Source organism: Nelumbo nucifera, chromosome 1, assembly GCF_055504915.1.
Source record: "Nelumbo nucifera cultivar China Antique chromosome 1, China Antique-T2T, whole genome shotgun sequence".
NCBI lineage: Eukaryota > Viridiplantae > Streptophyta > Magnoliopsida > Proteales > Nelumbonaceae > Nelumbo > Nelumbo nucifera.
This window is the reverse complement of record NC_142649.1, coordinates 124,153,791-124,175,740: the sequence shown is the minus strand read 5'-3', so window position 1 is coordinate 124,175,740 and position 21,950 is coordinate 124,153,791. Positions and strand designations below refer to the sequence as shown.

The following is a 21,950-nucleotide window of genomic DNA, read 5'->3' as shown; positions in this document are numbered from 1 at the left end:
ACCCTTCACCTCCTCCTATGCAGCTCCCTACTGAACGACCACCGATCCGGCACCTGTATACTCGTCGACAAACACCGGCTTCTCCTCCAGCTTCTACCTTGTCTGCGGATCTTGTTGTTGCTCCTGTCCCTGAACCTTCAGGACTTGATCTTCCCATTGCTTTACGAAAAGGTAAATGTAGTTGTACCCTCCATCCTATTTCCAATTTTGTTTCAGTATCTTGCCTTTCCGCTTCACATTGCTTGTTTGTTTTACTATTGTCATCTATTTCTATACCTAAGAATGTTCGAGAGGCTCTTAGCTCACCTGGGTGGCGGCAGGCATTGGAGGAGGAACTCTCTGCCCTTCAGCATACTCACACGTGGGAGCTCACTACTCTTCCACCTGGTAAGCATGTTGTGGGTTGTAAATGGGTGTATACTGTTAAATACTTGCCAGATGGTAGTGTGGAGCGTTTGAAGGCCAAACTTGTTGCTAAAGGTTATTCACAGGTGTATGGAGTGGGCTATATGGAGACCTTCTCTCCAGTGGCTAAGATTGGCTCTGTCCATGTCTTAATTTCCCTGGCAGTTATGTATGATTGGCCCTTGTTTCAACGTGACATTAAAAATGCCTTCCTTCATGGTGACCTTATGGAGGAGGTATATATGGAGCAACCACCTGGGTTTGTTGCTCAGGGGGAGGATGGTAAGGTGTGCAAACTGAAAAAGGCAATTTATGGGTTGAAACAATCGCCTCGTGCTTGGTTTGGGAAGTTTAGTGAAGTGGTGAAGAGCTTTGGAATGAAACAATGCCAGGTTGACCACTTGGTGTTTAGCTATGATTCAGAAGCCGGAAAGATTTTATTAGTGATCTATGTGGATGATATTGTCATAACTGGTAGTGACAAATTGGGGATCGATAAACTAGAGGTCTTTCTGCAAAATCATTTTCAAACAAAAGACCTTGGGACATTGAAGTATTTCTTGGGTATAGAAGTTGCTAGATCAAGACAAGGTGTAAACCTGTGCCAAAGAAAATATGTTCTTGATTTGCTGGATGAAACATGACTGTTAGGTGCAAAACCAACTGAAACTCCCATGGAACCAAATGCTAAGTTGAGCAGTGATTCAAGGGAAATATTTGATGATCCTGGAAGGTATAGACGACTAGTGGGGAAGCTGAACTATTTGACTATCACGAGACCAGACATCTCCTTTGCAGTCAGTGTGGTGAGCCAATTTATGCCGAACCCTCGGATACCTCACTGGGATGCAGTTCTTAGAATTGTAAGGTACCTGAAGGGAGCTCTAGGCCGTGGGTTGTTGTAGAAACCAGGAGGAAAACTTGAAGTAATTGGGTATACAGATGCAGATTGGGCAGGCTCTGTGTTTGATAGAAGATATACTATAGGTTACTACACATTTTTTGGAGGAAATCTTGTGACATGGAAGAGTAAGAAGCAGACGGTTGCGGCAAGGAGCAGTGCTGAAGCCGAATACAGAGCCATGGTACACACTACATGTGAATTAGTATGGCTGAGGAATCTCCTACAAGAAATCGGGTTCTCCATGGATAGACCTATGAAATTGTACTGTGACAATCAAGCTGCACTCCACATCTCATCCAACCTTGTTTTTCATGAGAGAACAAAGCACAGAGAGATTGATTGCCACTTTGTGAGGGAGAAGGTCCTTATTGGAGAGATAAGCACAGAACATGTGGGCTCAGGTGATTAGTGGGCAGATTTGTTTACAAAAGGCTTAAGCTTAGGGAGAGTGAACTATATATGTAACAAGCTGGTATTATATGACATATATTTTCCAGCTTGAGGGGGAGTGTTAGAGCTAGCCGAATAAGGGTAGATTAGTCATTTTATTTCTATTAAGTTATATGCTTATGTGGCAGTCTTAATAGTGACTTCCTGTCCCATACTTAAGTGGGGGCAGTTTAGTCTTTGTACTACTAATTAGAGGCTAATCCATATTAAGGGTCGACTGATAGGGTTTATCCTATCATGCTTGACTGTTCTCTTCATCTTCTTCTTCTTCTTCTTCTTCTTATTCTTTTCTCCTGGTTCGAACTACTGTAGCTACAGAACAAACATTCCTCTTTTCTCAGTTCGGCTGAACAGCACAAACACTTAATTTCATTCTCGTAAAACCATATAGTATCCTCGGGGTTTTTCAGCCAGCCCACCACCACCTTGGATTCCCCTTCAATGATTAATTGCTCTACCCCCAATTGGTTTCCAAATTGCACCCCTTGTACAGCAGCTAATAGCTCTGCCCTAATAGAATTTCCAACTCCTAAAGGACCTGAGTAGAGCAGTACCACCTCTCCAAACTCATTCCTCAGGATGCCCCCCATTCTAGATAACCCTGGATTACCTAAGCTACTTCCATCGAAGTTCAGTTTTAATGAGCCTTCAGATGGAGGAGACCATCTTGTAAGAGTCTTATTTTTAATGGAAGAACACCTGGCTACTGCTGCCCAGTTTTTCCAAAGGTCATCATATGAGAATTGATGGAAACTTTCCGAAGTCTTCAGCCACAGCATTGTCCTATTCAACACACAGTCCTTCAGTTCCTGCTTGCCCCTTTCCTTCTCTTGAAATATTCCACCATTCCTTTCTTTCCATAAAGTCCAAATCAATGCAGCTCGAGCACATCTCCGCATAATTCTCCCTCTTTTTGTAGGCCAAGGGAAACTAGACCATTCAAAGATCATGCAGATTTCACTGATAAAAAAAAAGATCATGCAGATTTCTGTTGGCAAGCTCCAATTACCGCCAAAAAACGAGAGTAGCCAAGCCCATAAATTTGCAGAGAATGGACAAGTAGATGATAACAATCCTCCCTATGAGCTCTACAGAGGGTACACCAGTTGGGGGAAATACAAAAGAAGGGTCTATGCTTTTGTAGGTTATCTAGAGTGTTTACTTTTCCATAATACACTTCCCAACAAAAAGCCATAACGTTTGGGGGAACCGACCTGCACCAAATTTCCTTTGAGGGAAAAGGCTGTTGGACAGAGGAATGAGAAGTGGATTTGAAGTAAGAAGCACAAGTAAAGGTCCCTTTGGGTCTAGGAGCCTACACCCTTTTGTCTGGCTTGGAAGGATCTAAACAAAACCTGATTAAGAAAACAAAGCATGTCAGAGAGGGAGTCAATTTCCTCATCCCTTAATCCCCTACGATAACTGAAATCCCAAGTAGGAGTGATCGGTGTTCTTGAAGATGAGATAAATTTAGACCACCTCTTTTTTTATACAATGAAACAGAAAATAACAAAGGGAAAAGTTCCTTTAGAGGGGTGTTTTCGATCCAATCGTCTTCCCAAAACTGGACAGCATTACCACAGAAAATAACTAACTGTTGCTATTTCCTATATATGCACAAGGCTATGATGCAAAAAGACAAGTAGCACTCCCTAGATGCCATGCACTGCGATTTCATGGCCATAATTCAATAACAATGCTTATCAAAATATTACGTCTATCTTGCAGAGCGTGATGAATTGCGTAAAGATATTGAACAATTGTGCCTGCAGCAAGCTGGACCCAGCTACCTCGTTATTGCTACTAAGATGCATTTTCAAAGGTTTCTGATTTGCTTGTTCATAAGTTTCAGTGTTGTAATCTTTTCAATTTCATCTTTTTTCCCCTTTTGAATGAACCACAAAGCATTTTTATAGTCAAATTAAAGCCCTATTAGGACATCTGCCTTGGAGCAGGAGATTGAGAACTTGAAGAAGAAGTTGGCTGCTGCTACAAGAGATAATCTAAACCTTCAAGAGGAGCTATCAGAAGCATATCGTATCAAGGTGAGGTTTTGACTCCATTGTTCACATTATATAAGCCCTTTCCCTATTTCTCTTTTTTGGACATTTCATTTTGTTTGCTTTGCTGTCTTCAGAGCCAGCTAGCAGATTTACATAGTGCAGAGGTCTCAAAGGTAATTGCTTCTCTTTGATTTCTATTAAGTAAAGGTTTGAGTTATCCACAATGCCCTGCACCTTTTCTCCGAAGTAGTGAAAAGTGAATTAGTGCATTTAGTGATTATTTTTTTGACTTCTTTAGTTCTTTATTAGTAAGCAAAATTTTATCATGCTTCATCTTATTTCATCAAATGTTAATATGTGCCAAGGAATACCAAAAATAAAAGCAGAACTTGTGCAATTAGAAAAGTGTTCTATTTAGAAACCTATGTTTAGACCCATTCATCCATGTGAAATCTTTTCTAAGTGGCCTCATTTTTCTGGTGGAAAGGAAGCAAAGATGTGTTGGAGCATTGTGTCTTTGCAGCCTGTATTGGATGGAAGGAAGTAGGAAAACTTTTGACAGAAAAAAAATAATGGTAGAAGAATGGTAGCTGATATTGGTTATTTCACTATGGACTTGCTTTAGGCACATTTATGATTTGAGGGTGTTAATTGGGCATCATTTGGAGCAAATGTTGGTCTCTTTTTCATGTTATTGTTGATGATGTTTAGGATACTCAATTTTTGCTTTTGGGGTAATGTATGAGGGTGGCATCTCAATACCTTCTTAGGCTGTGTTTGGGAATGCTTTCCCTTTCTAAATGGGCTTTTAAAGAAGCACTTTTTGAATAAGTGCTTATTTAGATAAACTCATTTGAACATTTGGTGTGATGTTCTAAATGGGCTTGTTCTTTATAAAAGGGCTTCTCCAATGTGTAAGAAGCCAAAAGCCCAAAATTTTTGGTTGTTATTGTTGATGATGTTTAGGATGCTCAATTTTTGTTTTTGGGGTAATGTATGAGGGTGGCATCTCATCACCTTCTTAGGCTGTGTTTGGAATGCTTTCCCTTTCTAAATGGGCTTTTAAAGAAGCACTTTTTGAATAAGTGCTTATTTAGATAAGCGCATTTGAACATCTCATCACCTTCTTAGGCTGTGTTTGGGAATGCTTTCCCTTTCTAAATAGGCTTTTAAAGAAGAACTTTTTGAATAAGTGCTTATTTAGATAAGCACATTTGAACATTTGGTGTGATGTAATAAATGGGCTTGTTCTTTATAAAAGGGCTTCTCCAAAATGTAAGAAGGCAAAAGCCCAAAATTTTTGGCTTTCTAGACAGGATCTTTGATGTGAAAAGTGCTTTTTGGGCTTTATTTTACCAAACGCTAATTCATAATTTTTTGGGTGCTTTTGGCTTATAATAAGTAATAAGCAGTAAGCCCAATAAGTGCTTAATATGACTCTGAAGCACAGACTTAGATGTACTTTTAATTAGTAAAATTTATCTTTCCCTTGATTATCAAAAAAAAAAAAAAACTTTCCATTGCTCTACAAAGAAGGTCCAAGTAACCTTGATCATCAATCAAAGTTTAACTTAGTAGTTGAACTTGGAGGGGGGATTCTATAGTAAATGTGACTGGCAGGGCAATGGCGCACTACAATAATATGCCTATTGTCAGGTGAAATTTTGTGTTAGAATTCTAGGGCCTTCATCCTAGAAATGGATCTGTTAGATCAATTTGTTTTCTCATATTTCTTTCTTTTTTGATGGTAAATGCAAATAAGTTTCACTAAGATAAAATGACAGTACAAATTATAAAATAGGGGAAGGGGTGATGATATAACACCCCAACCAGAGGATCTATGTACTTTCAAAAATTCTGGAAGATTGGCAAGTGGAATCATTAGCAGGGATGTTGCAAACACTTCACAATGCCAACTTGAAAAGAAATTAGAGGGGGAAAAGAATTTGGGTGTGTGAAAGTTCAAGAGAAGGAGAGGAATAGTCAGGATTTAAAGGATTGTGTGTTGAATAGGGCAATACGTTTGTTAAAGACCATGGAACCATTCCATCAATTTTCCTTTACAGATTTATGGAGAAATTGGTTAGCAGTGCAAGGTGTTCATCCAGTAAGGCTAGGGAAACTACAAGATGAATCCCACTGCATGAAAGCTCACTGAAGCTGAATTTTGATGGGAGCAGCCAAGGTAATCCAGGACGCTCTGGAATGGGGGGCGTGTTGGGAAACGAGCTTGGAGAGATTGTACTCCTCTACTCAGTGAAGGGAGGAGAGATCCATCGTATGGACACCCGAATCTTGCGGAATAGAATGGGCGAATTTAAAAAATCTCTCCATCCTACTGGGAATCGTATTCCCTGTTTTAGAAAAATCATATTTTTCAAGGATCAATCTTGAACCAAGAAACGAACCAGATCTGAACAAAAGCAGTAGGAGAGGGATATACCTGATACAGAGAAATAGTATCTCCCAATGGAGGTGTTCACGCCCAAGGAAGGAACCAAAGACTGCTCCCATTGAAGATGGCGCAGTGCAGGATGGAGCAGAATCCGTAGCGTTCTTCAAAAAGAACCAGATCCTTCGCAAGTATCAGCTGGACGGTACGTGAGCACTTTTCCAATCAGCCCTTTCACAAAGGACTGATATCAAGATCCAATCTTGATCACTCTTACTGACAAGAGGAGATCGAACTGGCAGATATGGCGGTGACAGGAAGGAGGCGGCAAGAGAGATTTAGCGCAGTGATGCTGAATACTCTCTTCTGTGATTTCAGCTCTGAAGACATAATGTGAATATCTGAATATCTTCTAAAGGCTGCCGCCCCCTCCTCCTTTTATAACCTTAAAGGGATCAGCTCCTAATCCCATTAGGAGTTGCTGATCCAAATCATATTTGGATCAGAATTCCCTTTAAGTGATAAGGGTAAACCCTTATCTTATCTGCAGATTAGATCAGCCCCCTCCTAATCCTATTAGGAGGTTTCCAGATCTGAATGTGATTCAGATCTGGACTCTCTGAGTGGATAGGGTTAAGACCCAATCCTATCTGCTAATCTAATATCAGAATTCACCCCTCATTTAACTGATCTAATCAGCCCAGTTCGAAATGGGCTTTAGGCCCAAAAGGGTTATGTGCTCACTTAGCCTTCCAAACTGCTACCCAATTGGACTTCCTTGTATGGCGTGGGACCCAAACATTGATCTACACATCAGCCACATGGGTTCAGCCCAACCTTTGTTACAAGGCCTGGCCGAATACACTGTTATGGACAATACACCCCCTGAAACCCATCACATGGGCTCTATGGGCCCAACACTTACCCTAAGTGGTCCCTGGGCCAAGCCACCTTGTAACACCCAGGGACTAGGGGTGTTCACGGGTCGGGTTGGGTCGGTTTCATGGGATTTTCCCAACCGACCCGACCTAGTCGGCTTACCAGAGGTGGGAACCGAAACCGACCCACTGATAGGCCAAACCGACCTGGTCGGTTTGAGTCGGGTTGGGTCGGTTTGGGTTTTGCTCCTGTACAAAGCCGAATAAACTCTGAATTAGTTAAGGACTTGAGTTGAGGACTTGAGTTGAGGACTTGAGTTGAGGGGGGCGGACCAACCAAGTTAAGTTAGAGAATAGAAGATTTTAAGAGAAGACAAAAGTGGAATTAGAAGACTAGTAGGAAACTAGGAATTTTAATTGTAATTGCCTAATGGACCTTCTAGTTCTAGTAGGAATTCTAATTGTACTTGCCTAATCTAGGTAAAAAACTAAAAATGGACACCTAATTAATTGAATTCTAATTGTAATTGCCTAATCTAGGTAACAAACTAAAAAAGGACACCTAATTAATTGAATTCTAATTGTAATTGCCTAATGGGCCTTCTATTTCTAGTAGAAGTCTAGAAGACTAGTAGGAATTAGGAAACTATTCAAACTAGGAAGTAGGAACTACCAAACTAGTAGAAGAAAGACTAGTTCGGTTCGGGTCGGGTCGGTTTTTGTTTTCTTATGTGAAAACCGAAATCGACCCGAGATATCGGTTTTTGTATGTGCCCAACCCGAAACCGACCAGTACAAATGAAAACCCGGCCGACTCGGGTTGGGTCGGTCCGGGTTTGTCGGTTTGGTGGGGTTGGGCATTCTTATGAACAGCCCTACCAGGGACTGTGGGAAGATGCAAGATTAGCCCATCAGGTATTACCCTCAATGGTCTTACACTTAACCTCTCAGCCCATAATGATCAAACACTACCCGACAAGAGAGGACCTCTCCCTCGGTTGCAAGGAACATTGTTGCACTTTCTACTCACATGGATCCCGGGAATTAAATCCTTTTGCAAACGTTTGGAAACCATAATATATATACTTTTATATTATAAAATATATTTTGCAAAACAAATATCAACGATTGAAATCGGTTGCCGGCAGTCTTGGTTTCCATCAGAGAGAGTGCATCCTCGATCGTTACCTTTGTCCGACAAAGGGGCTGATCCTGTCACTATGATCACCCACTCAGATGAATTCTCAGACTGTCCCAACATACCCAGGTTTTGACCCCTGCTAAGGATCTCACTGATTGGCATATCAAAGACAGTCCAATCCGACACATAGTGCAGTATCATAATCGAGTCTAGGGGTCAGGTGTAACTTTCTAGTTTTGCCCATCAATCTCCAAGGTCCAGGGCAATAATGGAAATCTGGTCCGGTTCAAAGATTCAATTAATCCTATATTGCATGTGCCTTGGGTTTCACCCTGGCGGCTGAGACAGGCCACCCCAACATTTGGCAGCACACCAGTGTCAGCCTTGGTAGGATAAATCTCCCCAGACTTATCCAACGACTGTGAACATTCTAAACTAACACGAGTCTCATAAGTGTCCAGTTTAAGGGTATTATACAGAAACACACTACAGGAACATGAATCAAATATGTACTTTATTCATTTACAATAAATTCATAATGTACATCATTCTGATTGGAGCTAAGGGCATACAACTGTCTAACACTCAGGTCTTTTGGGATTTAGGGGTTCAGTCAGGGCAGAATTACTAGCATCCTACAAGGAGTGCAATTTGCAAATCAACTAGGTGTAGGGCAGCTACTGATTGAAGGGGACTCCAAAGAGGGAAGTCTTGTTTTGGGCTCAGCTGTAATGCTTGTTCTTTCTTCTTTCTAATTTCCTTGTAATCAGTTGGGAGAGGCTGCAGCTCGTGCCTCACCAAGGGCTATTGTATGAGCTTAAAGCTTTTTATTAAGTTATGAAATAATAAAACTTTTTCTTTATTCATAAAAAAAGTTCAAGGAGGTTCTTAGTTGTCTGGGAAGCTTGCCTTCAGAGAAGAAGCTAATACTACCCAAGGGAAAAGGCAGATTTCTGAGTTCAAGAGTGTGGAGTGCTGCTGTGTCATCAAAGATTTTCCTTTTTTCTGTGGGTGGCAGTGCTTGCCAGATGCCTAACATCAGAAAGTTTGATAAAAAGAGGGATGCCGGACAATTTGAATTACATCCTCTGTAACAAACTGACAATCGTTAGAGCCAGCAGATCATCCTTTTCTTTCACTGCAGCTTTGTTTCCAATATTTGCAAGAGGGTTCTAGGAGTTATTGTCATACAAGTTTGCTTTCCAGAAACTGTAAAACAATTCTTGGAAGCCTGAGAGGCTTGAACAGAGGAGGTAAGGTAATCTGGGGAATGAACCTGCATCAATGTTCTGGTCTATCTTGGGGGAGGGGGGGCATGCTCGTATGTTTGACAACAAAGCAAGCAAGGAGACATTGCTTACTAAGAAGATTAAAGGAATGTTTGGACTTCAAAAAGTGAAGCAATTGGACCACAGGAACATAATTATAGAAGGGGATTTGAGGGTTGTAATAGGCTGGCTGCGAACAGGGCAAGAAGGATTGTGGAAGTAAAAACATATGTTGAGGGAAACTAGAACTCCAATGCAAGAATTGGGGGCTAAGGCTTTTTGGGTGCATAAGTCTAACTGTTTGGCAGATGGTTAAAAATTGTGGACCATTTTCATCAGTTTTCCTTTGCTGATTTTTGGAGAAACTGGAGGGAGATGGCAAATAGCAGTTCTCAGAAGGTTAGAACACATTTAGATTGGACACCACCTCCAGAAGAGTGCTTAAAACTGAATTTTGATGGAAGCAGTCAAGGAATCCAGGCCGGTCCGGTGTAGGTGGGGTGGTGAGGAACAAGGATGGGAACATCTTGGCACTTTTCTCAGGACCTGGTGGGGGAAGGAGAGTCTGCTAGGGCAGAACTGCTTGCTGCATTACAAGGAATTCAGATTGCTCACCAGTTTAGCATAGTAAATTTGATAATAGAAGGAGATTCCAAGGTGGTGTGGTGGTGGGATGGCTACAAAACCCGGATTCTGTTCCTTGATACTACAGAGATGAAATTAAAAATTAAAATAGTGTATGAGGGACATGAATGTATGCATACACTGGGTCAGAAGATCAGCAAATTCTTTAGCTGATTGTCTTGCTAAACAAGGGACAAGCAGGGATACTCTATATTGGGCTCAGCTGTAATTTGCTTTTAATCTGTTTCTTTTGTTCTAAATTTGGGGTAGGTCACAACTCGTGCCTCTCAAAGGGATGCTTGTACTGATTTAAGCTCTTGATATCACTAAATTATTAATCATTTATCAAAAAAACAAGGGGCAACAAAAGAACAGATTTTTTGGGGTTATGTATCCTGATGTGACCAAAGGGTTTCACGGGTGGTTAGCTGAGGCTAGCTGCTGATCTCATCATCGTAATCTGTGTATGTTATGATTAATTAATAAAAGTTTTGTTTATTAATGATAATAAAAAAGAAGATTAAAGGAATGTTCTTGTAATGGCTGGCCTTACATTGCTTGTTCAGAGGAAGATCTTGCAACTCCTTTTTTAATTCAGGTTTTTTTTTGTTCTGTAACTAGATTACTGATTACAGTGATACTTTTTATAAATTCCCCAATGTACAGTCTCTTGTTGAACTTGAGTGTTGTTATTTTTTCTCTCTAATACAATGCTTTAAAAAAGTTCTGGGTTCATTTGTAACTCATGTTTTCCCACATCATGTGGTCATGAAACCTTTAATTATTTTTCATTTTCCATAAAAAATTCTTCTATTTCCTTCTTTTTTTGGTCAATAATAGGAAGCATTTCCTTAAAATAAGAGATTAGAATACATATTAGGGGAGATAAAACATCTTAGCTCTCCTAGTTTTCAGAATAAGCAATCAAGGAGAGAAAAACAGTTACAAATGAGCCGAGAAAATAACATCCCTTTGCACCCCTTGCCTAGCTAATCCATCGGCAAATGAATTGGCACTTCTCTTTACCCAAATACACTTTACATCAATGTCCTTAGTCAGCCACTTAAAATTCCTCTTCTCATTGTTGTAGTTCCAAAGCCCAATCTTGTCTTCCTTTAACCAGCCCACTACTATCTCAGAATCACCTTCTATGACCAGCTTATTGATATTCAGGTCCCTTGCTCTTTGTACCCCTTCCATGATTGCCATTACCTCGGCCCTAAGGGAGTCTCCTACTCCAATTGGGGCCAGAAAACATGGCTATTATCTTCTCTTGTTCATTCCTTAACACTCCCCCAATGCCAGATGGCCCTGGATTATTCAAACTGCTACCATCGAAATTCAGTTTGATGAAACCATGAGGAGGGGGGGGGGATTCCATGATGGACTTGAAGTCAACTTAAATGGGACTGACTTCGCAACTTCCTTCCAATTTCCTAGCAGATCATTCACTGAGAAGTCTGTGAGCAACTGCAAAGATTTCAGCCAGTGTATTGCCCTTATGTGGATCACTTCTATGACACTTTATAGACTTCTCTCCTTATCAGAAAAAAATCTTAAGTTTCTTTCCTCCCAAATAGACCAGCATACAGCATCCCTAACACATCTCAACATAACCTTTCATCTTTTTGTTGGCCAGCTGAAGGAAGAAGAAGTAAATAGGCTTTGCACATTCAGAAGGGAATTCCAACTGCACCCAAATAAAGAAGTGAACCATTCCCAAATACTTTTTGCAAATTGACAGGAAATTAATAAGCGGTAACTGGACTCACCATCAGCCTTATAGAGAGCACACCAATGAGGAGATAAATGCCTATTAGGTCTCTCTCTTTGAAGAAAATCACCTGTGATTCTTTCTAGAAACGCTTCCCAACAGAAACTCTCAACATTTGGATGTGATTCTTTCTAGAAACGCTTCCCAACAGAAACTCTCAACATTTGGAGGAATAAGCTGACACCAGACTTCCTTAACAGGGAAAGACAAACCAGAAATGTCAACTGGTTGAGTAAGTGTCTTAAAAAAGGAGGCACAAGTGAAGGATCCTGCGGGAGATGGGGTCCAAATTCTACTATCTAACTGTGAGAGGTCTAGACAAATCCCATCAAGGATGCCCAAGAGAGCCATAATACTGTCCAACTCTGTCTTTAATAGCTCTTCTTAAACTCAAGTTCCACTCATAGCCTGAAATCGATTTAGAAGGCACAAGAAAAGTAGAAATAGGTTCATTTTTAAAAGAAGAAATAGCAAATAAAGTTGGAAATTGGTCTTTCAAAGGGGAATCTCCAACCCAAACCTGTTCCTTAAATTTGATGATGTTACGTGAATGTAAATCATACCTGATCCAGGGAGAGAACAGAGGCAAGATAGCCCGAATTGCTTTCCAAGGTGAAGCTCTTGTGCTCCTAGCTAGAGTCCCAACATCCAGCCATTATCCACAAGCCCATGGATACTAGCTACAATCTTAGCCCACAATTTCTCTTTCTCAATGGGGAATCTCCACAACCATTTCCTCCCTAAGAGAGCCAAGTTCCTCTTCCTGATATTCCCAATGCCAAGACCACCATACTTCTTACCTCTATTCACTACCTCCGTCCAACCCTATGGTCTTTTTTCTCCTCCCCCGGTTCCCATAAAAAGTCTTTCATTAGCTTTTCCAACTTACTAGCCGCTACAATTGGGATCTTGAAAACCGACAGATAATAAACAGGCAAGTTAGCAAGTGTAGACCTAATTAGGGTGATTATTCCTCCAAGAGATAAGTAATTCTTCTTCCAAGAGGCAAGTCTCTTCCCAACTCTCTCCACTACTGGGTCCCAAAAGCTTTCTTTCTAAGGATTGTCCTCTAGAAGCAAACTTAGGCAATTCAAAGGCCAATCAGGCACTACACACTTCATAATGTCTGCATATTCAAGTATCTCCCTTTCCTTCATATTGACTCCCACTATACAACTTTTCTCAAAGTTAACTTTCAAGTTTCAAATTAGACAATTGCTCAAAAAGTTGTATAATAAGCTTCAAATTCCTAACCCAATTCCAATCCCCTCCTTCACATAAAATCGTATCATCTACAAATTTCATGTAAGGGGTATGTCCTCCCTACCTACCATCCACCCTCTTATTAAATTCCTAGAATTTGCTCTAGAGATCAAACTCCCCAGGCCCTCCGCAATCGAAGTAAACAGGAAAGGAGAAAGGGGGTCTCCTTGTCTTATACCTCTTGAAGCTGGAAAAAAATCTACCCTGTCCCATTAACTAGAATCGAGTAGTGGCAGGTTCAAACACACCCCAACACCCATTTGCACTATTTATCTTCAAACCCAAAGCTTATCGTCACCTCCAACAAAAAGGACCAATCTACCAGGTCATAAACTTTTTCAAGATCTAATTTGCAGACCAACCCCTTTTTTTCTGATTTCTTAAGATCCTCCACACTCTCATTAGCTATAAGAATCTGATCAGTTATCTGCCTTTCCCTCACAAAAGCTCCTTTGTTGTGAGCTATAATAAAAGGGAGCACCTGTCTAATCCTTAAAGAGAACACCTTCGCAATAATCTTGTACAAACTATTCACCAAGCTGATTGGTCTATAGTCTCTCGGGTGATTAGATTCTCTCTTCTTGGGAATCAAAGCTAAGAAAGTGGAGATCAGTCCTGGGTTAATCACTCCTCTTTTGTGAAACTCTTCAAACATTGACATTAAGTCCTTCAAAATCTCCCAACAATCATGATAAAAAACCATCACAAAACCATTTGGACATGGTGCTTTTGATCTATCCATAGAAAACACTTCTTCCAACTCAAACCTTCTCTCCAACCACTCCTTATCCTCTACCCTTAACCTTGGCCATTCCAAAGCTTCAATCCATACCCTCTCACTTAGGGGACTTGTAAAGATAGATTTAAAATGATTCACAAAAGCCCCAACAATCTCATTTTGATGGGATAAGGTTGACCCAAACTTCTAATTTGGAGATGAAAATTTTTCTCCTTCTGCCATTTGCTACAACATGAAAGAACTTAGTATTCCTATTTCCCTCCTTTAGCCATTTACATCTAGACTTATGTCGCTAATTAATTTTCTCCTTGTGTAAGCAATCCTCCATCCGTTTTCTCAATCTCCACCTTTTCTCCTTATCCCCCTCTTCAAGACACCCCCTTAATTCTTTCAAGTCTACATCCTCCAACTGATGAATCACATTTTGCTTCTTTTCTTCAAGTTTTCCGAACTCTATGAGGTTCCATTCCTTAATTTTGTTCTTTAGGTATTGAAGTTCCTTATGGAACCTCATACCCTTCCAGTTCATTGTTGGATTGCTTTGCAACCACCAATCTCTAACTTTCTTAATAAACCCAGGATGGTGCAGCTACATGTTTTCAAATCTGAGTGGAGCAGGCCCAGCATTTTCCAACTTTTCTTTACTAATCATGATAGTCCAATGATCACAAGCCACCTTTGTGAGGGCCCTCAAAGTCAAGCTCTCCCAATGTTCTTCCTAGTCAGCTGAAAAAAGGAATATATCCAGCTTGGAGCAAATGGGGTTCACTTGGGGATTAGACCAGGTAAAGTTACTATGAGCAAAAGGGATCTCTTTCAGTTCGAAGGCATGTACAAGCCGATTGAAATTCCTCATGCTTGTGGTCACCCTCTGTCTAGGACTATTTGTTTCTTCCAGGAATCTGATTACATTGAAATCACCTCCTAGACACAAAGGTCCTTCCCACAAACCCCTAATGTCACCCAACTCTGCCCACAGTTTCTTCCTCTCCCTGTAATCATTAGGGCCGTAAACATTTGTTAAAGCCCATTCAAAACCATCCTCCACCTGCTTAAATTTCAGAGACACTGAGAACTGGCCTATTAGCTATTCCAATCCTTCTAACACATCACTTTTCCACATAATCACTATGCCTCCAGCAGACCCCCAAGAAGGTGCAGCTGCCCAACTAATTCCTTCTTTCAAAATGCTCAACATACAAAAGGAAAGCAGCTCAAAAAAAAATTTAATTATTTCATGTGGATGTGTAGTGTTAAATTATGGTTCTTTACTTAACACCTAAGATATCTGACTCAATAGATTTTCTAGTTCATGGTATTTGATGGAGAAATTATGTTTCCATTCATTGTTAGCCTTTCATTAAGCTTCAGTTAAGTAGTTTGCCCATAGTCAGTTATTGGTTTCATCCTTTCATTTCAGAATATGGAAGCAGAAAAGCAGGTTAAATTTTTTCAAGGTTGTGTTGCTGCTGCATTTGCTGAGAGGGACCATTCTCTGGTGGAGGTATAACACTTTTATGTAACTTCTATGTATTACGTAATAGAGCCCATGGTGTTTATGAGTGTAACTTATAAGTACTTATATTACATTTAAAATAAAAGAAGTGATGAATCCATGCACTCATTTCATGAAAGGTTATAGAAGCTTTCTTGTGGTCTATGATAGGCTGAGAAGGCTAAGGAAAAGGAGGAGCTTATGTCACAGAAATTAAATGATTTCCAGAGAAGGTTGTTTGACAGCATTGCAACTCTTTTCTTGTCAATTTGATTCCTGCTTTGATGTCTATAAGAGTGAAAAGACATGCCCATTGTGAAGTATCTGATTTTTCTTGTGAATTTGTACTTGTGGCAGGTTAGAGGAGCTTACTTCAGAATGCCTTGAAGAAAGAAAACTTAGTTCTACATTACAGGTGGATTTAGCAATGCTAAAGGACCAGAATGAAAATTTCAAAAAGGTACATGCATGAATCCATCTTGTACTTAATGATTTATCTTTCCAAAATTCTCATTTATTTTAATATATATACCTATGTATTTAAACATGCATAATTATATGGGTCTTGGCTAATTTGTTTCTACTTCTAATCACTGTAAGTGTAAATTATGTTTCTACTTCCAATTGGATGCTTTAAGTTCTAACAATCAATTTATGTTACTCTGTATTTATAACTCTTTGTTTGAATTCATCTTTAAGTCATGAAATTGCATCTCTTTTTCCTATTGCATGTGCTTTTTTTTGGTTAAATTTTTTGTGGTATTCTTATCAAGACCTGGCATGTAACGTAACCATGACTATCACAAACTGGAAGCCTGTTATGACTTATGACTATATTCTTTCGTGGTATATCATTTGGTTGCAGATTTATTTTCACTCCCCTCACTCACTGTTAGTTAATGTTACATATTAGTTGTTTCCAGAACTAGTGCCATTCCAAGATAAACATTACAGGAAACAAAAACCACAAAAGCCAGCTCCTTTGCCTCCACCTCAAAGGGGTCCATCTTCCCTCTGCAATGGTTCAAGAATATTGAATTCCAAAGCACCTAAAAATTACAAAATTTCCATTTGATGAGGAATTGGGAGAAGACTGGTTTCTTTCTCCATGGATTCTTCCCTTGCTTTCATGCCTACATCACCCTTTCTTAGGAAGGGCTCAGATCTTTTTTTTTTTTTTTATCAATAACAAAAGCAATTTCATTAATAATGAACAATTAAGTACAAAGAAGGGAGGGAAAAGCTCTCTTAGCCCTCCCCAAGGAAGATCCAAATTTTAACATAGCCCAAAAGAAATTGTTCCTTCCACCCCTTGTTTAGTAAGTGTGTCAGCAAATGCATTGGCTTCTCTTCTCACTCAATTAAAAGTCACCTCCACCCCCCGTAATAACCTCATAACTTTCCTTTTCTCATAGATGTAGCACCGCCATCCATCCTCCTCATCCTTTCAAAGCCAATTTATCACCAGCTTTGAGTCTCCTTCAATTGCCAACTTTTGGATATTCAATTCCTTGAATCCCTTCCAAGACTGCCAGAATTTCAGCCTCAATGAATCACATACTCCAATTGGGCCTGAATAGATCACAATGATTTTTCACTCCTCATTTCTAAGGACTCCTCCAATGCTAGGAAGGGCTCAGAACTCCCAAAGCACTTGTATGAAAATGTATTCACTTTATTGTAGCAAAGAAGGAAAAGATGAGGTCAGTTGTGTAAATCTTCTTTTTCTTACATTACCTTCTCATTATTATTTCAGATATAATGTAGCTGATTTAGTATAGACACCAATTAATGAGATCCTTTATCTTCCTGAAGGACCTGAACTTTTTTATCTGATATGTTCATGCTGAGCATCCATCTTCTGTAAGTTATTGTGGACTAATTTATGTTTTCAGGTTATTAATAAGTTCTATGAGATCAGAGAAAGCACTTTGGGTGGCTATGAGGATAGGAATTGGGATGACAAATGTGCTTGTCTTTTACAAGATCCTACAGAAATGTGGAGTTTTGATGATAGTAGGATAGCTTCCACCTCTAAATATATCGTGAGTTTGGAAACCTATTGTCTTTGCTTTATCTTATTATAGTCTTTCACTTCTTGGTGTTGTGTTTTATAAGAACCCAGCTTATAATTTTTCTACATCTAAATCCTTGTAAAGTTTTAAACAGTGTAGAATTATACACTTTCAAAATTGATAGGGTGTGCAATGTGGTATTTGTTGAATCAAATGCATTTGATGACCAGATATGTTTAAAACCTCTGAAGCAATTGAAACTTAATAACTTAAAATTCACAAGATCAGTAAATCATGGATATGGCATTTTTTTATAATTAAATTTCTAGAGAGATCTTACAGAATATTAGTTCCAAATTTTTTGGTATTAATTGTAGTTAGTTATTGTTGGCTCAAGGATATGAAGACAGTTCATTTGTAGTGTTCTTCCATGCTTTTCAAAGGAGCCACTGAACTTGGTTTTGATGGCTGTGTAGACATTAAAATTTTCATGGGATTTAAAGGCCCTGTCCCATAAGCTCAAATTCACAAATGAACCTTAGTACGATTCATTTCTATTTGGGCCCCACCCTAGAAATCCATTGGCACTGAAAGGGGGCCCACATGGGACCTTAGTACGATTCAAATTTCAAGTCTCTAATGGATTATGGAATTAAATCCAACTAATCAATGATGGAAAAAGAGAATAATTGATGTGATATTATTTTCTCCATAAATGGAAAATTGCCAACATTCTCCTCCCTACAAAAGGTAACTAGAACTAATCAAATCTCCAATCAACTAAGACATATCTCACATTTAGTTAATGATTGACAAGAGAATATTTGATGAAATGTTATTCTCCCTATAAATGGTAATTGGCCAACACCCTATTCTCTAGAAGATGCAACAAGGGCTAATAAAATCTCCAATCAAGGGCATGAAAAGGTTGGACCATACAATCTATAAATGCATGCTCCTGTCAAGAGGTAGGGGACTTTTGCATGGTTCAAAGTATTGATATGCTCGGAGTTTCAAATAGCCAAAAATACTTGGAAAAATAACCAAGGTTCAAGGATTGAGTCAAGACATCTCTAAGAGGGGTATTAACCTCTAAAACTGGCCATATGTTCTAACTCCCTCAATTTAGTGTATTAGTAACCCAAAGATATGGTGTGATATGCCCAATATGGGGTGTATGGTATTGATACTTTGAACCTTGGACTTTGGTCAGAAGACTTGGTGAAGGAAAAAAGGCTTTTGGCCAAGAGAGAAATACACATCATTCTCTCAAGAAAATCTACAAAACTCTTTGGAGTTTTACAAGGTTCTTCTTTTGATCAAGCTTTCTAAGCCCACTTAAAGGAAGTAAGATCCATCATTCTCTGAAGTATGAGAACATGTTATCCAATCTCAACTTCAATCCACAATAAAAATCTTCAAGTTGCAAGAAGCACACCTTAAAGAGAGAATTGTCGTGGTACATTTGGGTCTGATTTGGCATAGTGATTGTATTCTTGCAAAGCACATGCCCCTCCTTTATGGCCTCAATTCTTTTCTCCTTTGAGATTGTGAAAGTGGAGGTTGAGGGTGGTTCTTATGTGATAATGGATGAATTACTGGAATTCCATTGAACTTGAACCCAAGGTTGATATGAGTTGAAAAACAGTCCACTTGATGTATGGAACTGTTTGAGATTAGATGCAAACCAGAAAATAAACAAACAAGAGAGGAAGAGAAGAGAGAGCTGGCGGCAATGAGTGTTAGAGAGTAAGAGGTTCGAACATAACTTCTCTCTAACACTCTAAACATCTTATTAAGAAGTTAATCTTTGACAAATTACAGAGAGGCCCTTGAGTGGGCAGGAAAATACAAAAAACAGAACATTACAGAGTATGGGCCCAAAACAAGGCCCATAACAGAGAGAAACATAACATAACATGAAATGACAGTCTATGGGCCATTCGGCCCATCTCCTCTACACTCCCCCTCAAGCTGAGCATAGATGTTAATCATGCCCAGCTTGCCAGTGTCATGTTGAAGCCTTGCCTTGGAAATGCCCTTGGTGAGGAAATCTGCCAATTGTCCTTCAGAAGTAATGAATGGAAGACACACTTCACCGGAGGAGACTCTTTCTCGAATAAAGTGTCTATCATTCTCAATATGTTTGGTTCTATCATGTTGTACCGGGTTGTGAGCAATGTTGATGGCAGCCTGATTATCACAGTACAACATCATGGGTTTGTCATGATCAATCCCAAGTTCTTCCATTAAGGACCTTAGCCACAACAATTCTGAGACTCCATGTGCCATGGCTCTATATTCTGCTTCTGTGGAGGATCGGGCCACAACTGATTGTTTCTTACTCCTCCAAGAGACAACATTACCAGCCACCAGACTGCAATACCCTGAAGTAGATCTATCATCAATATTTCCAGCCCAATCAGCATTAATATAGGCTTCAAGTTTCAGATGACCATGCTTGGTAAATAGAATTCCTTTTCCTGGAGAGCCTTTCAGATAGCACAAAATCCGTTCTACTGTTGCCATATGGGTATCTCTAGGAGCATGCATGAACTGGCTAATGCAACTGACAGCATACGCAATATCTGGCCTAGTCATGCACAGGTACAGAAGCTTCCCAAGAAGTCTCTGAAAGACCCCTTTGTCTTCCAATAAAGTTCCATCCGAAGCTGAAAGTTTGTGACTCATATCAATAGGAGTTGCAGCTGGTCTTGCACCCATTTTTCCAGTTTTAGACAACAAATCAAGGACATATTTCCTCTGGGAAATAAGAATCCCATCCTTGGATCTGGCAACTTCTATGCCAAGGAAGTATCTCAACTCCCCCAGATCCTTAATCTCAAATTTTGTACGGAGGAAAGACTTAAGGGCCAGAATGCCTGAGGCATCATCACTAGTCACTATAATGTCATCAACATACACAATGAGATACACTGCTAGAGATCCACTTTTCTTCACAAAAAGAGTATGATCTGACTGTGTCAGAACATAGCCGAATTTAACAAGTGCAGCTCTAAATCTCTCAAACCAGGCTCTAGGAGATTGTTTGAGGCCATAAAGAGATTTCTTCAGTTTACATACCTTTCCTTGCATATCTTTCCCATACATTCCTGGAGGAAGACACATGTAGACCTCCTCATGTAAGTCGCCATTCAGAAATGCATTCTTTACATCTAACTGATAGAGAGGCCAATCAAAGTGAGCTGCCAGAGATAAAAGAACCCTTATAGATGTCATCTTAGCAACAGGGGCAAAAGTCTCCAGGTAGTCAATCCCATATGTCTGTGTGTAGCCTTTTGCAACAAGTCTGGCCTTGTACCTCTCAATAGTCCCATCAGCCCTGTATTTAAGGGTAAAAACCCACTTGCATCCAACTGGATCCTTCCCTTCAGGCAAATCCACCACCTCCCAAGTACCATTTTCATGTAGAGCATCCATTTCAGTCTGCATGGCATCTCTTCATTCTGGAATCCCAAGAGCTTCTGATACAGACCTAGGAATGGGGTTAGAAGCAACTGAAGAGAGGTAGGCATAGTATGAAGGAGAAAGTACGTCATAAGAAAGGTGTTTGGAAATGCAGTGTGCAGTACACTTCCGCTTTCCTTTCCTAACAGCAATGGGGACATCAAGATCTGGGAAGGATGATTCCAAGGGAGCTGAAGCAGTACTTGTTATCTCATCTGTGATTGGGAATGTATGAGCCTCATCTGTTGTAAGGGAAACTACTTGCTCATTCCTGGATCTCTGCCTTTGATACACTTTGGGATCATGGGTAGGACGAGGAGGTAAAGAAATAGGGGCACTAGGACAAGAGGAATGAAGTGGCTGATCCTCCTTTGATTCATTTGGTGAGGATACAGGTTTGTCAAGAGACTCAACTGGGACAGGAAGAGGAAGAGCAAAGACTTGTGACAGACTCTCTCCCTGTTGACAATGTCCTTCTTGAGAGGAACCATAAAAAGGAGAAAGTTCATCAAAGGTAACATCCATAGAGACATGTTGGGTGCCAGTCTTTGGATCAAAACAACAATAACCCTTTTGTGTGGGGGAGTAACCAAGGAAGATGCATTTGTGGGCTTTTGGTTCAAACTTATGTCTCTGCACACTTGGAATGTGAACATAACAGGTACAACCAAACACACGAAGAGGAATTGGGAAGAGATCCTTGTCTGGATGAAGAAGACTGAAGGGGGATTTAAACCCTAAAACCCTGGATGGCATACGATTTATGAGATAGGTAGCAGTAAGTACAACATCACCCCAAAATCTTGTGGGAACATGTGAGGCAAACAAAAGGCTCCTTGCAACTTCAACAATATGTCTATTTTTCCTCTCAGCAACTCCATTTTGTTTAGGGGTTCTAATACAGGAGCTTTGGTGAATAACCCCGATGTCAGAGAGATACAAGGATAAACTCTTCTCAAAATACTCTTTTGCATTATCAGATCTGAAAACCTTAATTCTGGTATCAAATTGAGTTAAAACAAGCTCATGAAATTGCCTCACAAGTCTCGGGACTTCATCCTGAGATTTCATTAAGTATATCCAAGTGAATCTAGAAAAGTCATCAATAAACAAGATAAAATATCTGTAACC

The 21,950-nt window shown here is 39.9% G+C and overlaps 1 protein-coding gene across 4 annotated transcripts in view; it reads left to right on the top strand.

Annotated features, from left to right (window-relative positions):
• Positions 1-21,950, top strand: part of MEE13 (myosin heavy chain-like protein) — an 85,069-nt gene that overhangs the window by 24,934 nt on the left and 38,185 nt on the right. For 2 of the 4 annotated variants that reach the window (XM_010276089.3, XM_010276088.3), the window contains exons 3-9: positions 3,488-3,581; positions 3,696-3,804; positions 3,897-3,935; positions 15,262-15,345; positions 15,508-15,569; positions 15,694-15,796; positions 17,232-17,381. In XM_010276089.3, the coding sequence (XP_010274391.1) occupies positions 3,488-3,581; positions 3,696-3,804; positions 3,897-3,935; positions 15,262-15,345; positions 15,508-15,569; positions 15,694-15,796; positions 17,232-17,381 (641 nt within the window). The remainder of the gene's footprint in view (positions 1-3,487; positions 3,582-3,695; positions 3,805-3,896; positions 3,936-15,261; positions 15,346-15,507; positions 15,570-15,693; positions 15,797-17,231; positions 17,382-21,950) is intronic. The other 2 variants (XM_010276090.2, XM_088894145.1) reach the window with 2 other exon arrangements.